Here is a 16,830-nt window from a genome sequence, read left to right as displayed (position 1 = left end):
CAAAATAATCTATACTATATCAAAGTGCAGTTAAAGTGTACACATAAAGCCAGCTATCAGCAACAAATCCAAAAACATGAAACTAATCTGGGAAACTCCAGTAAACATAAAGCATGTGAATTCAAAGACCAACTAATACAACAAAAATGTAACAATTTTTAAAAGCCAAATTAAATTTGTAGTTAAAATATGCACACAATTCTACATACTTTGAGAATTTTTAGTAATTAAAAACAATAAAATTAGCCAGGTCTGGTGGCACACACCTGTAATCCCAGTGGCTCGGGAGGCTGAGGCAGGAAGATCATGGGTTCAAAGCCAGCCTCAGCAACTTAGTGAGGCCCTAAGCAACTCAGTGAGATCCTGTCTCTAAATAAAATACAAAATAGGGCTGGGATGTGGCTCAGTGGTCAAATACCCCTGTGTTCAATCCTCGGTATAAAAAAAAAAAAACTGATAAAATTAATAATATTTAAAAAGCTTCATAAGAACAGGTGACTAAGAGAAAGATTGCATGCTAAAGAACATCAAATGGAATCACCTTATTATTAGATAAAATGGAATTACCATGTTAACATGTCAATAAAAATAATTTTAAAAAATAATTAAAATCAATTAAGAAATCAGTAAATAATTTGGAAAACAACATAAACTTTCTTGAAAAAAACATTTATACATTTCCCAAACAGTGAAATTTATGCTTTTCAAGTGCTCAAAAAATACTCTTAAATGCATTTAAAAGATAAAAGTACATTTTTAAAAGTCAACATAAATTGAAGTTTTAAAAATATAAATGGTATCTTATGTAGTTTTTTTTAAATCAGTAATAACACTAAAGGTAATTTGTGAAGTTTAATTTTAACATAAAAATTTACTGCAAGATTATTTTAACCCACTTGTTAAGAAACAATTACACATTATTATTTCTTCTTTAATACCAAATAATGTTAATTAGGTATTAATGTTAATACCTAATTTAAATTAGGTATTTTATGTAAACGAGCTAATCTGTTTTTTAAATCCAAAAATAAGCCAACAATGAAAAATAGGAATCTAACTTTTGTTCATTGTTTTAAAGTATTTTCTGCATAGTTTCCCCAAACATTAATTATAATTCTAATTGTGACCAGTCTTATAGCTTCTAGTAAGGATCTAATCTAGGTCAACGATAAGCAAGTAAATGAGCATGAAAACTGTATGTACTAATTCTATGATATATACTCATTTTATGCACACACACATCTTTATCAAGCTTTCCTTAAATTGTATGTTTAGTTTTTCCTTCCAACTTAACTCAGGATTAAAGGGAACTCTAGAAGTCATAAATAGAGACCAAAACCAAGTCCCTTATTTTTGCTAAAATGTCAATCTAACTGTAGTAGATTTAAGGTGGATGTAAATAAACATTGTATATATTTCTCTTAATGCTATTCAAAAATCTCAGAAAATATTTCCCTGGGGGGGCAATTTGATGTCTCAAATAGAAACTTTCACTCATTAAAACAGTTTTAAATAGCCTTACTTACATTTCTCTTGTCTAATCCAATAATGGTTGTATAATATTCTACTTCAGTTATTTCTATATGGGAACTTAGTAAAACCTAGTTTATCAGTTAGTTAATAAACCTGTTCAATGAATACTAATAAATCTAAATTTACCCAGAATAACAAATGAGAATACATGCTATTTCAAAATAACATGTATCTCTTTAAAAATTCAGGCAATTTTCAGAATACTTAAATCACGTTGGCTGAGTTGAGGTTTAGTTTCTATAGAATAAAGCTTTCTTATTGTTTTATACTCTTTTGTGAAATAAAAATTTGATTTAAACTACTTGATTATAATTACTTTCTTTTGCCTTGTACAGGATGCATTCCATTATTGGCCTACACCTAGTTACCCAGAAATATTAATGGAATAATACTGTTTCAATTAGGCACAATTTCTTCCACTTTAAAAATGAGGACTTCGAAGCCTAGTTGTATAACTAGTCATATTTTAAATTTGGATTTAAAAAATGTAGTAGAGACACATTTTTTTAAACAAATACAGTATGAAATTTTGCTTTTCAGAGTCAGTGAAATTTTTTTTTATGTTGTTTTTATGGCTATTTGTTTTACTTCCTTCTTTCTAACAAGATTAATAGCAATCTTCATTCTTTAGAGTTAGAAACACACAGGCCTAAATTGTATGAAAACATAACATGGTATTGCCAGGTAAAGAGACAGGTAATCTAGCACCATAAGAACAATTTGTACTAAATTTTAACACTATTCATTAACAGTTCCATTTTCCTGAGTTTGCGTTTGTTCCTTGGCATTGGCTTGGGATATAATCCATTTTTCAGAAGATATTCCTTGCTGAGGCGAATTTGAGCACCATGCTGAAGTTGGAAAGAGCATAAAGCTTGAAGAGGACGAAGCAAAGTCTGTTAAGGGAAGAAAAAAAAAGACACTGAAAATTTATCTGTGAGAAATCATGATACCCTACTTTTATCTTTCAAAAACAGAGGGAATATTGCCCATATTTCTATATGGAAAACAAAGTTTAAACTAAGTTTAAACTATGTTTTATTCAAACATAGTAAAAAAATTGTTGCTCTAATACTAATTTAATCTATAAAAAGCAGACTAAAAGAAACTTTTAGATACAAAGATAAGCACATTGAATTAGTTAACTCAGTTTCAGTAACAAAGAAATGCAAACTTACTGACAAAGACAATTAAAGGGTGACAGCAGGAGGTTAAGTGGTTTACTTCTTCTCTCCTCAGAGTCTAGGACCACATACAAGTTAGATACTTGGGCTTTAATGCATATGAAATCATCCTAACTACATGGGTATCTGTCTAAATTACCCTATAAGGCCTAGCATGTAATATAAACACATAAACTGAGTGGATTTAGAAGCTAACAGTGAAGGAGGAGGTTGTAATATAACTATAGTACACACTCTACTGAAAGTTATTTAAATTTAAAAAGAAATTTTAAAAACACTATGTCAGGGTTTTAAATACACTTTGGATTGGATTGTTTTCTTGGTCTTGAAACTCCTGCTTTAAACCTTTTAAATAGTAATAGCAAAATTTTTTTTTTACTATGTAAATAGTAATAGCAACAATTTGCTCACTATGTTTGAATAAAACATAGTTTAAACTTCATTTCTCTTGTCTAATCCAATGAACTTCTATTCTTCCCTTGTCCCCTCTTATTGTATATTATCATCCACACATTGGAAAGAACATTCAGCCTTGTTTTTTTGAAATTGGCTTATTTTTCTTTTCTCTCTCTCTTTTTAAAATTTATATATGATAGCAGAATGCACTACAATTCTTTTTAAATTTTTTTTAGTTATACATGGACAGAATATCTTTATTTTGTTTATTTATCTTTTATGTGGTGCTGAAGATCAAATCCAGTGCCTCATATGTGCGAGGCAAGCGCTCTGCCACTGAGTCACAACCTCAGCCCTACAATTCTTATTACATATATAGAGTACATTTTTTCATATCTCTGGTTGTATACAAAGTATATTCACACCAATTCGTGTCTTCATACATGTACTTTGGATGCTAATGATCATCATGTTCCACCATCATTTCTAACCCCATGCAACATCCTTTCCCCTCCAACCTCTCTGCCCTATCTAGAGTTCATCTATTCCTCCCATGTTCCCTCTCCCTATCCCACTATGAATCAGCCTCCTTATATCCAAGAAAACATTTGGCATTTGGTTATTTGGGATTGGCTTATTTCATTTAGCATGATAATCTCCAGTTCCATCAACTTACTGGTAAATATCAAAATTTATTCTTCTTTATGGCTGAGTAATGTTCCATTGTGTATATATACCACATTTTCTTTATCCATTCACCTGTTGAAGGGAACCTATGTTGGTTCCAAAGTTTTGCTATTGTGAATTGAACTGCTATAAATATTGATGTGGCTGTGTCACTGGAGTACGCTGATTTTAAGTCCTTTGTGTATATACCAAATAGTATATAACTGGGTCAAATGGTGGTTCCTTTCCAAGTTTTCTGAGGAATCTCCGTACTGCTTTCCAGAGTAGTTGCACCATCTGCATTCCCACCAGCAACATATGAGTGAAACTTTTCCTCCACAGCCTCCACAAAATTGTTACTTATATTCTTGATAATTTTCTTTCTGACTGGAGTGAGATAAAATCTCAGTGTAGTTTTAATTTGAATTTCTCTAATTGCTAGAGATGTTGAACACTTTTTCATTTCATATACTTGTTGACCATTCATATTTCTTCTGTGAAGTACTTATTCAGTTCCTTTGCCCATTTATTTATTTATTTATTTATTTATTTATTTATTTATTTATTTTTTTAGTTTTGCCCAGAAGGTTTTTATTTCACTTAATCTTTTTTACTGATGTTAATTTTGAGGAAAATTAGGTCTGATTATTTCTGAGCCATTTTGAAAATCAATTTAAATTTAGTCCCAGTTATTTGCTATCTAATCCCAAACTCTATAATCTCCTTTTTTTTGCAACCAGAAATTCCGTTAGCAGTGACAAGATAGCAAAACACTAAGGGTCTAAATCCGGTTTTGAACACAGAGCCAACTGAGTCTGAAAGACACTATTTGACCACATTTTCTCTTTTGATCCAGAGGACTTGGCCGTCAGGATGGCCTCCTGTTGTCCAGCTGCCCTGCCCTTGTGGCTGGGCCAGGACGTTCATTTAAGGAGCACTTGGTCCAACCCACTTCTTCTCCATAGACACCTTTGTGCTAAGTCTTCAAAAAGACCTGGTGCTTTGCTGGCAGCTCCTGCAGCCAACATGCCATGACTCTGCCCTCCTGAAACACCAGGGGACGATGCACATGGTGGAACACCCACTGCACATGGCTGTAGAGACTGGTAGACAACCTCTCGAAGAGCAGGGCAATAGTATCCAGTTGCCACAGGACAGACACAGGAGGCTCATAAGAAGTACCTGCACTCTACCATGAGGTGACTCATTCTGGGATGGATGAGCAAGACTTATGAAAAGAATAAAATCAGAATCTTCAAAACTTTCAGATGGAACATCAGAATTTTCCCCCCAAACAATGATTTTCTTCTCTTTCTCCTCCTCTTCCTCTTCCTCTTCTTCCTCCTCCTTCATCTTCTTCTTTTTTAATGTGACCTATGGTCTGTATTTTTCCCTTTGGTAAATTTTAAATGAGAACTAAGGTTTTCAAGCATCCGGCCATCCTGGCTAATTTGAGCAGGAGATGTCAAAACCTATAGGTAGGCATCTAGAGCACCTACTGCTGTTGCATCAACAGAGAGGAACTTCTGTAGCTCACTCAGCCAGTCTAAAGAGTGAAATACAGTCTTGTTGACCACAGCTCTCATTGAACTGAATTTTGTTAGCTGTTTTACTATGTTAACACAAGCCAGATCACCTTCTTAGAACACTTGTCCTTTCCTCCCCTCATTCATATTTCTTCTGTGAAGTACTTATTCAGTTCCTTTGCCCATTTATTGACTGGATTTGTGTGTGTGTGTGTGTGTGTGTGTGTGTGTTACATTTTTTAAGTTCTTTGTATATCCTGGAGATTAATGCTCTGAGGTGGTAAAGATTTTCTCCCATTCTGTAGGCTCTCTCTTCATGTTAGTGATTGTTTCCTTTGCTATGAAGAATCTATTTAGTTTGATACTATCCCATACCATCACATTTCAAGTTATTGATTCTTGATTTACTTCTCACACTTTAGGAGTCTTGTTGAGGAAGTCAGTTCCTAACCCAACATGATGAAAAATTAGATCTACATTTTCTTCTAGTAAGTGCAGAAGCAGGATCTCTGGTCTAATGCCTAGGTCCACTTTGAGTTGGTTTTTGTGCAAGGTGAGAGATAGGGATCTAATTTCATTTTGTTACATATGGATTTCCAGTTTTTCCAGCACCTTTTGTTGAAGAGGCTATCTTTTCTCCAATGTATGTTTATTGTGCCTTTATCTAGTATGAGATAACTGTATATACGTGGGTTTGTCTCTGTGTCTTTTATTCCACTGGTCTTCATGTCTGTTTTGGTGCCAGTACCATGATGTTTTTGTTAATACAGCTCTGTATTATTGTTTAAGGTCTGATATTGTGATGCCTGCTATATCACTTTTCTTGCTGAGGATTTCTTTGGCTATTCTGTACCTCTAATGTTTCCAAATGACTTGCTTTTTCAAGACTTGCTTTTTCTATTTCTATGAAGAAAGTCATCAGAACCTTAATAGGAATTGTATTAAATCTATATAGTGCTTTTGGTAGTATGGACATTTTGACAGTATTAATTCTGCCTATGAAAGAACATAGATCTTTCCATATTCTAAGGTATTCTTCAATTTCTCTCTTTAGAGTTCTGTAGTTTTCATTGTAGAGGTCTTTTACTGTTAGGGTCTGTAAACAAGTCAGGATGGCGCCTGGCATTTTGCCAGAGGGAGTGGTTTGTGAAGTAACGCCAGCGAGCCATTAAGTGTGGAGATTGCTTATTGGTTGACTGCTGTATCTAGTTTATGTTAATTAAGATAAGTTGTGTGGAATGTATATATTTATGAGTTCTAGAAGTTTTCTAGTGAAAGTTTTTGGATCTTCTAAATATATAATCATGTCATTGGCAAACAGTAATAGTTTGAGCTCTTCTTTTCCTATTTGTATCCTTTAATTTCTTTCTTATAATTGCTCTGGCTAGAATTTCAAGGACTATGTTGCATAGAAGTGGTGAAAGAGGGCATCCCTGTCTTATTCCAGCTTTTAGAGGGAATGCTTTCAATTTTTCTCCATTTAGAATGAAGCTGGCCTTGAGTTTAGCATATAAAACTGTTACAATGTTGAGATAAGTTCCGACTATCACTAGTTTTTCTAGTGTTTTGCTTATGAATGGATGCTGTATTTTGTCAAATGCTTTTTCTGCATCTGTTGAGATAATTATGTGACTCTTGACCTTAAGTCTATTGATGTGACGAATTACATTTATTGATTTCTGTATGTTGAACCAGCCTTGCATCCCTGGGATGGACTCCACTTGATCACGGTGCACTGTTTTTAATGTTTTTGTATGCAATTTGCCAGTATTTTATTAAGAATTTTTGCATGTATGTTCATCAGGGATATTGGTCTGAAGTTTTCTTCCTTTGATGTATCTTTGTCTGGTTTTCGTATCAGGGTGATACTAGCTTCATAGAATGAGTTTGAAAGGGTTCTCCCCCTTTTCTCTTTCATGGAATAATTTGAGGAGGATTTGTATTAGTTCTTCTTTGAAGGTCTTATAGAATCCATCTAATCCTGGGATTTCCTTTATTGATAGGCTTTTGACAGCATCTTCTATTTCATTCTTGAAATTGATTTGTTTAAATTTTCTACGTCTTCCTGATTCCATTTCGGTAGGTCCTATGCCTCTAGATATTTGTTTATGTCTTCAATATTTTCTATTCTACTGGAGTATAAATTTTCAAAATAGCTTCTCATGATTATCTGATTTCAGTAGTCTCCATTGTGATATTTCCTTTTTCATTGCAAATTTTTGTAATTTGAGTTTTCTCTCTTTCTCTTTGTTAGTGTGGCTAGGAATTTATGAATTTATTTATTTCAAAGAACCAACTTTTTGTCTCATTGATCTTTTGATTGTTTGTTTCAATTTCATCAATTTAGGCTCTGGTTTTAACTATTTTTCTGTCTTCTGCTTTTGATGTTGATTTGTTTTTCTTCTTCTAGGGCTTTTAGATGTAATGTTAGGTTATTTGGCGGCTTTCTATTATTTTAATGAATGAGCTCAATGCAATGAACTTTCTTCTCAGAACCGCCTTCAAAATCTCAGAGATTTTCACAAGTTGTACTGTTGTTAATATTTACCTCTAAGTATTTTTTAAAATTCATCCCTATTTCTGCTATCCATTGGTCATTTAATAGTGTTTTATTTGGTCTCCAGGTGTTAGAGAGGCTTCTATTTTTTAATTTATCATTGATTTTTAATTTCATTCCATTTTGTCCTGATAGAATGAAAGATATTATCTCTCTCTCTTTTTTTTTTTTTTGTATTTGCTGAGTTGCTTTGTGGCCTAATATATGGTCTACCTTAGAGAAAGATCTGTGTTACTGATAAGAAAGTTTATTCAGTCATTCATGGATGAAATATTCTATATATGTCTGTTAAGTCTAAATTATTAATTATACTTTTTAGTTCTATAGCTTCTTCATTTAGTTTTTGTTTGATGAGGCATGTATTATCGGGTTGTAGTTTATTTGATTCTTAACATTGAGAAGGGTTTGTTTGATATATGTATATCTTCCATTGTTTGGGTCATAAATATTTACAATTGTTATGTTTTGTTGATGTATAATTCCCTTAAGCAGTATGAAACCCCATTGAATTTAACTGCTGCAATAAATACTCTGTTTACATGCAGTCAAACATAATTCCTAATCAATGTACACCAACGAAAAGAACAATTAATATTTTGCAAAAGCTTTACAAAATATAATTATTGACAGTCCCTCAGGTATAGTCTCATAATTTTTAAAAATAAAACAAGAGAGGAAATGGGGAAGTATATATTACTTTACAGAGTGAGCACAGTGGACAGATTAAATTGTGAAATATCATACAATACATAGGAAACACAACTGGACTACATACAGATTGAGAAAACTGAAGACTCTATTGGTATTTTAAGACATTTATTACATTGTTCAAGTATAGGAGAATACTAATGTTCTTTTAGTCAAGAGCCTCGAACTTTTCCATCTTAAATATAAGATTTCATCCAACTAAGGTAATTAAGGGAATGAATTTTGGAGCTAGATCTAGAATACGCCCCCCTCCTTCTAGGTAATAGTCACCTGGGTTACTAACAAATATGCCAGTCGTCCTTACTGGTAAATGATCAGATTGCATTAATCACCTTTTAGAAGTTAGGCATTGCCTAATGATATGTGAACAAAATTAATGTGTGTCACCTCTGGCCAGAAGTGTTAAAAGTGGTGTAGGATTCACCACGTTTCCTGCATCTTACTTGATGAAAATGGAATGATGTATCTAGATATTTTCTCCATCAATCCATGTTCCCCACTGACTGCAATGAGCAGAGGTCCTATAGTCAACACCACTGGACAAAAAGCATCAAACAGGCTGTTGTCAAGTGATGCCATTTTAAGTCACTGCAGTCTAACCTAGACTGATCACTATCACTAGGTATGTATTTTAAGTTATATAACATCTGTCTCATTTTTTTCATCTCTAAAATGAAAAAATAATATCCATCTCACAAGGCTTTTATCATAGTACTGAGATGATACAAAGCATTGTGAATACTGATAATAAATGATAACATTTTTATATAAAAAGATCATCATATCTGAGGCAATATGAAAGTATAAGAGTCTGACTGATTTAGAGGAACAAAGAAAATCCTCCACTTAAAAATAATTTAATTTCTAAATGTTTATTTGGGGAAACCAGTGCTTTATAAATCTTTTTGCCTATATATGCAGAGACTATTTTTAAGGGACCATTACCACCAGCTTCAAAGTTTTTTCACATTTCCTTTTGAAAGTTCAGAAAGTAAAAATTAATAAGTAAAAGAAATCCTGCAATGAAAAAAAATCATTAAGCACAATCCCCTAAGCCCAGGTAAGTAATACAGCAGATGAATAAAATACACCAAATTTTAGTTTGAAAATTCTTTTATCAATCTATAGGTAAGATTCAGAGGGACAAGAAAGGGTAAAAGGTTTAACTCTTGACTGCCCATGTTGACAACTGTGGCAATTAACAAACATTATGTCACTCAGTTCTCAAAATACTGTGATGTAAACATACACACACACATAAATATACACATTATAGGTAGGAAACAAGCACAAAGATTAAGTGAACTGCTCACTGAAGTGGTAATACTAAGTGATGAAGATTTAAATCAAACCTACTTTAAAGCCCATGTCAAGCTACTTTTGGGAGCTATGTTTTCAAGTCATGCTACTTCTACATGCTTGAAAACTGCTTTAGAATAAAGGAAGAAGAATCAAAAGACTAATAAAGTTATTCCATGCTGAGTTCTTAATTTTGAGGGGTCCTATGGCAACAGAATAAAACCATGAAAATTTATCACTCTTTCCCATCATCTTAAGGTTTTATTAAAATGTCCCTAATTAAAAATTATTGAGCAAAAATGTATTTCATATGTAGAGTATATGGGAGGATGTGTGTAGGACATATGCAAATATCCTTGGGGTCCTGAAACCAATACCCCACAGGTATTTGGGGACAACTGTCAAAACAAGCATATCTAAAGTAGAATTTCTGTGTTTTGACAAAAGTAAAACTCCTGAAATACACATTGTTATCAAGATAAAAATCAGATCCATCGCCTTAGAAAGTTCCCTCTGGCCCTCACTCAATTCTCACACTCCTGGAGAAGCATGCACTATACAAATTTCTATCATCTTAGATTAGTATGACTGATTTCAAAGGTTCATATAAATGAAATCATGCAATTTGTGCTTTTGTGAATCTACCTTTTTATCTTCAATACAGTGTTTTTCAGATTTAACAGCATTGTTCTATTTTTCAGTATTTTATATGATAAAGTTGTGCGTCTATTCTGCTGTTTAGATATCTGCATTGTCTCCACTCTTTATCTATTATACAAACTATGAAAACTTTTATAAAAATTTGTGATTAAAAGCTATCATTTCTCTTAGTATTCTATTCTCTGTGAATAGAACTGCTGACTTGCAGAGTAGGTACGTGTTTAACTTCACAAGAAATTGCCACATAGCTGTTGATTCCACTGCATACAACTCCCTGCAATGTATGAAAGTTTCTGTTGTTCCATAAATGCCAATATTGGGCATGTTCAACACTTTTTATCTATTGAGTATAGTAAAATATAATTGTAATACTATTGTTTGAATTTATTTTTCCCTTATAACTTACAATTTAAAGAAAAATTTACATGTTAAAAAATGTATTTCATAGCTTTCCTCTCCAGGAAGGGAGGAAAACACCTGTGTTCAGAGCAGACTATAATTTTTTCTGCACCTACATTTAGAATAGACAGGCTAATTTTTTACTGAAATTGATTTTAAGAGCTGGACTTAGAGTTCCTCCACCTAATAAAGTGGCTTTTACTATAAATTGGGGGTCAATTTTTGCCATCTGTAATAATGAGCAACTTGAAATCTTTCCTTGTACATCTCTTCTGCTCATGCTGACACCAACCATATTATCAACCCCCACAAAATCACAGGTGATTGTCAAACCTTGTTTTTCTGCTCCTGGCCATATAGTACAATTACTCTTGGAGACCAAAGTAAGCAAAATGAGGGCTCCAGAACCTTGGTTTACTATGGGATTTCATGTTAAATTTAATCCACAGATAGTAACAAAAACTGAAGAGATCAAAAAAATTATCCACATTCTGTATCTTAAACTTTGGTTGTTCTTAGATATTATATTAAGAACATAAGATATTTTCCAAGTTTCAAGTTGTATGATAAAGTTGTGTTTTTTTGCTTTTAAGATATCATATCACAAAGCATATCTAACTTAGCAAGAGTCAAAGTCAGCTTTAGCTTATATCATCAATGAATGCTTTTAATGACATCAAACAGTCAAAGTGGTAAAATGTTGAAAATAATGATATGTTGATGAAGAAGAAACCCTGAAACAATATCAAGAAAGTTGTTCTAAATATATAGCATCAATTTTTGATAAAGTCCCTTCTCAATTTTGAAACAACTCATTGTGGATCAGAATCGAGAATATTTGTAAAATAGAATGTGAAACATTCTTGGCTAATGGCTTTGTTGCCATTATGGTAGACTAATTAATACCAGATATTATACCTATAAAACTGGGAAGGGGAACAGCAGCAGCAGCATTTGTAGCAATAATACAACCCCTATCCCTAATCCTAACCTTGTTTTATCTACTATTAGTATAAATACCATCATTACCAACAAAGAAGTTTACAGTTAAGATTGCAGTAAAGATCCAATTTCAACTGTAGGAAAAGGAGAAGAAACTTCATAGAAGGCTGTATCTAGGCTCAAAAGGAGCCTAGAAGGAGAGGGAAAATCAAGTTTTAAGTCTATATTCAAAGAATATTTTATTTTTCTAAAGATTTGAACTTTTAACAAGACTTTGGTTTGATATCTGAGCCTAGAATTTTACATTGACAAAAAGGGAAATACAGACATTACACAGAAAGCAACTTTAAAAAGTAGCACTAGGTTACGTCTTTCTGTAAAGATATCTAAAAAGGTGTGTGTTGGCTTTGTTGTTGTTTTTTGTTTGTTTGTTTGCTTGTTTTTTACAAGGATACAAAGTACAAAAAATGATGTTGAATAAATGAAAGAGAAAAACAAGTGCAGGGGAATATAAAGTGCTAGGTGATGGTTGGGAAGTAGGTAATAAAGTTAAAGAAAAGGCAGAAAAGTCTGAGAACACTCCCTAGTCAAGTGTCCTTGGTGAATTTTTTTTTTCTCAAAGGAAAATAAAATTGCCTAGATCCCAAACAAAGACTACTCACACATATGCACACCCCCAAAAAAGCCCACTAATGAAAGCCTGCTTCTTTCAAAAGAAGGAAAGTCTCCAACGTTTGACATTTTTTATAGTTTAGGATCGGTTAGAGAAAAAGGCAATTCAGTACATGCTTCTAGCACTCTTTAACACTCCTTGCTCTTGAGACACTGTTGTTCTCTTTAGGATTAATATCTTGGTAACTAATCCAGTTACTCTGAGCCAAGCTTTTATCCATTATTGAAATTTCCTTCATAGCTGATGTAAATCTTACAGTAGTAACTATAGTATATAAAGAGGGAGAAAGAGTACCTTAGCATGCCTGTGTCATGGTGTATGATGGGGGGCGGAGCGTGTAGCAGGAGAAGTTATAAACATTATCCTCTGACTTTTTTTCTTCAGTTATAATTATCAAGATATTTCAATTATTAAAAACCCTAATAACTTAAGTTTTACTTACATATATTTTTCTTTTACTATAAATGCAAAATTTCTTACATATTCTAAAATATTGAGATGTTAATAAGCTCAGTGAAACATTATTCTTTGCTGCTGATTATTATTTACATGTGCAATTTCAGACTTTAATGGAAATTAAACAGAATGATGATTATAGGTTATATCCCTTTCATATTCTGTAGGTGTTTCTCTTTTTTTTAAAAAAAAAAGTATCATTTTTAAACTTGAAGCAAGTATAATAAGATAAAGAGGATGTTAGCATATCTCTTCAAGTAAAGGCACCAGTGCAAAAAATAATGATGTTGCTTCAGAAAGTTATTTTAATTAAAGAAAAAAGTCGAACACAAAAGAATACAAACTACTAAGAAAAAAAGAAATAGAAAATACTAAAGAAAAATCCAGCTAAAAAGCTATTTAATGTTGTGCTACTTAAATGCAAGTTAGCATATTATAAATGTTGTTTGCACAGTTAAGTATGAATATTTAAATAATGTAATCTGGAATACTAAAACAGAAAAACACCAGAGGGGGAAAGAGCGCTATAAAAGTACATAAATTCCTATCACAGATACATTCAATTTGTCAAATTGAGCAAATTAAACATCTACATTTTTAAAATAAAATATAACTGAACTCCTACTTTCAAAAACTATGACTTTTCTCATACCTCCTGTATGTGATTATTCTTCTCCAAGATGGAAAGAGCAACAGCAGCACATTCCAGTGTAGAAAGGCATCTATTGGTTGGCTGCATCCGAATGACATACTGACTGGAAATGTTCGTTTTTAACTGCACCTAAAACCAAAACAAAATAACAAAATGAAATTTTGGTCTTAAATTTAAAACTATAACATTTGTGCTTTAAATATTAATTACTTTCCATCTAAAATTGCTAGTAGTTTAGAAATAACTGAATGTATCAATTATTTCATATATAATATTCTTTTCTTCTTGTCACTGTTAAATAGTAGAAGGAAGATGATGGTTACACATTTATCTGACAAAGATGATACATCTAAAATATATACAAAGTCCTACATATCCAAAATACAGACTAATAACTCCCTCTCAGTGGGGAAAAAAGTATACACTTCATGAAGACAGATATAAGAAAGGTACACGAGTATATGAAAAAGAGCTCAAATGATCTAATGTAAATTAAAACCACAGTGGAATAACATTTCACACTCATTAGAATAGTTACAATAAAATAAATAAAGATATACAGCAAATTAAACTCTCACAGACTGTAGAATTTAAAATGATATTACTTCACAATTTTTTAAAATCATGCTTTATCCCCATTATTTCTTAGTATAAAGTGTTATTTAAAGTGTCATAGGTATACCTGTGTAGATGTGTGTATACAGATATACACAAATACACACAAAGATATGTAATCCTTTCTTAGGTAAGAAATAGTATGCTATACATACTTTATATATACATTTCTCCATGGATATATTATTTTATCTGAAACCTGAAGATAGAGTCAGACATGAAAAACATCAGCAGAAAATCAATAGTCAACACTTGGGATTTTTGTCTCCTATTTTAAGTAAATAAAATTCAAACAATCTTATAAAGTCACATTCCTAGCTCACATTCTAAACAGAATCACATGTTAGGATATGCAGATAGATGATAATTTCAATTTTTACTTCTTCAGGTGTTCTCTCTCATTTTGTTAGTACTATCAAAGTAGTATGAGATCACTTCAAATCCATGACATCTTATCCTTCAATTCCTTCCCTCTTCTGTGTCTTATGCAGTCCCTCATAATGAGAAATATAATTCTTCTAGTTTGGCTCTTTGTTTAAAACAATTTTTCTCTATGGCTTTTATTTTTCAGAAAGGGAAAAGGAAAGAGTGGGATACTATGGCTGCAGCTTAATGGACACTATGAGAATATATTTGATTTTGGAATACATACTTTATAAGCTGACTAATAATATTTGGAGTATGATTATATTAAAATTAATTTGTATTTCTCCAAATGGAAAGATGTGAAGGAGACTCAGGGAAAGGAAGGATAAAAATTGTTAAGAAATATATATAGTGATAAAAGAAAGCCTATGATTAAATAACTGCAAGAATATTCACAATGTTGATTAACTGTAATTACTAACAGTTTTAATAATTCATCAAAGATGAACAGAGAATAGCCAACTACTGCTTTCAATACTTAATCCCCAAGTTTTCCTTGGATGAATTTATAATAGACATCCTATTATCACAAAATAATTGGGACACAGGCAAAATTCAGTCAATTTTACTTACTGGAATGAAATTTACTTTTTAAAAGACATTTGTTATTACAGGGAGTAGTTTTATTTCCTATTGTAAGAAAATTCAGAATTTGAAATTTCATATGTTAAAAGACTTCAGGGCTGGGGTTGTGGCTCAGCGGGATAGCATTCACCTAGCAGGTGCAAGGCCCTGGGTTCAATCCTCAGCACCACATAAAAATAAAATAAAGGTATTGGGTCGAACTACAACTAAAAGATAAATATTTTAAAAAGTTAAAAAAATACTTCAGAATATCCTTCACAAATCATCTTTCCAGGAATTAAAACTAAAAGACCAGATAGCTAATCTGTATCATAGCGTTGACATACATGTTGTTAGATGATAGCATGTTAAATGTGGTCTCATAGCTTCTCCTTTCATGTTTTTGTGCTATTCCATCTTCATCACATACTCTATTCAATTAGCAAATGAACAAGAGGAGAAAGAAGTGGATAAACTTTTAGGCAAATCCCAGTAGCTCAGTGACAGAATGCACACCCTGCATTCTATCTCAAGCACTACTTTAAAAGAAACAGGGGTGAGGAGAATTAGCATAGACAAAAGAAGGATACATAGAAAGTGGGCTGGTTGAAAAATCATGATAATTTTATCGAACCTGACAATAACAAATCAATCTCACCCATGTCATTAGTTTCTTAGTTTCCCTTACCTCCTCCTCACCTATAAAATCAGATAGCTAGATGTGATGGTGTCAATTCTGACAGCTGAATTTATCTTGTAGGTATGAATCCTAAGATTAAATACAGACAGAGGTAGATATATTTGCAAGTTTTGAAGTCATGCTGACTCAAAGAATGCCTCAGTAATTTTCTCTTTTTTAAAATATTTATTTATTTTTTAGTTTTCGGCGGACACAACATCTTTGTTTGTATGTGGTGCTGAGGATCGAACCCGGCCACACGCATGCCAGGCGAGCGTACTACCACTTGAGCCACATCCCCAGCCCCTAATTTTCTCTTTTTGAAACCTGGTTCTCTATGATATAAGCTGAATACGCTAAATGAGAAACAGGAAAATCATTGGTTGGTTCAAATTCTATTGGTATACTTTGTGGGCTTATAATAAAGTTTTCATTTTAGAAACTTAAGCTTCAGACCTTTTCCATTGATTCTCTGAATCAGCTAAAAGTTCAATTTCTAGAAATTCTTTTGTTGTTATAATACCTTCCTTTTTTCTCTTCCATTACATTAGATAAATTTTGGGGAGATTAAGGCAGGAGGATTGCAAGTTAAAAGCTAGCTGCAGCAATTAGGAAGGCCCTAGCCTGTTTAAAAATATAAAATAAAAAGGGCTGAGGAGGTAGCTCACTGGTTCAGCACCTCCAGGTTCAAAAAAAATACCAGATAACAGTATGGATGACTATGATCGCTGTTCAGGTGCCTTTTAAAAAATGCTTTTACAAATTTCTCCTTCCTATTTATACATTTAGCTCTTTTTGTTACAAGTGATTTTTGCCATTAAAAGTTTAAATAACATACATACTCAGTGGTTTAGTAGTGACCTTTAGGACTAAAACAAATATTCAAGGAAATAAC

The 16,830-nt window shown here is 32.5% G+C and overlaps 1 protein-coding gene across 1 annotated transcript in view; it reads right to left on the bottom strand.

Moving 5' to 3' along the window:
• Positions 1-897: 897 nt before the first annotated feature.
• Dtwd2 (DTW motif tRNA-uridine aminocarboxypropyltransferase 2) overlaps positions 898-16,830 on the bottom strand; it is a 142,917-nt gene continuing 126,984 nt past the window's right edge. The window contains exons 5-6 of the mRNA XM_077796871.1: positions 13,652-13,780; positions 898-2,429 (exon numbers count right to left, since the gene is read on the bottom strand). Of these exons, the coding sequence (XP_077652997.1) occupies positions 2,259-2,429; positions 13,652-13,780 (300 nt within the window). The 3' untranslated portion in view covers positions 898-2,258. The remainder of the gene's footprint in view (positions 2,430-13,651; positions 13,781-16,830) is intronic.

The sequence above is a fragment of the Urocitellus parryii genome, chromosome 1 (assembly GCF_045843805.1).
Source record: "Urocitellus parryii isolate mUroPar1 chromosome 1, mUroPar1.hap1, whole genome shotgun sequence".
Classification (NCBI taxonomy): domain Eukaryota; kingdom Metazoa; phylum Chordata; class Mammalia; order Rodentia; family Sciuridae; genus Urocitellus; species Urocitellus parryii.
Note: the sequence above shows the minus strand (reverse complement) of the source record. Positions and strands in the feature narration are given on the sequence as shown.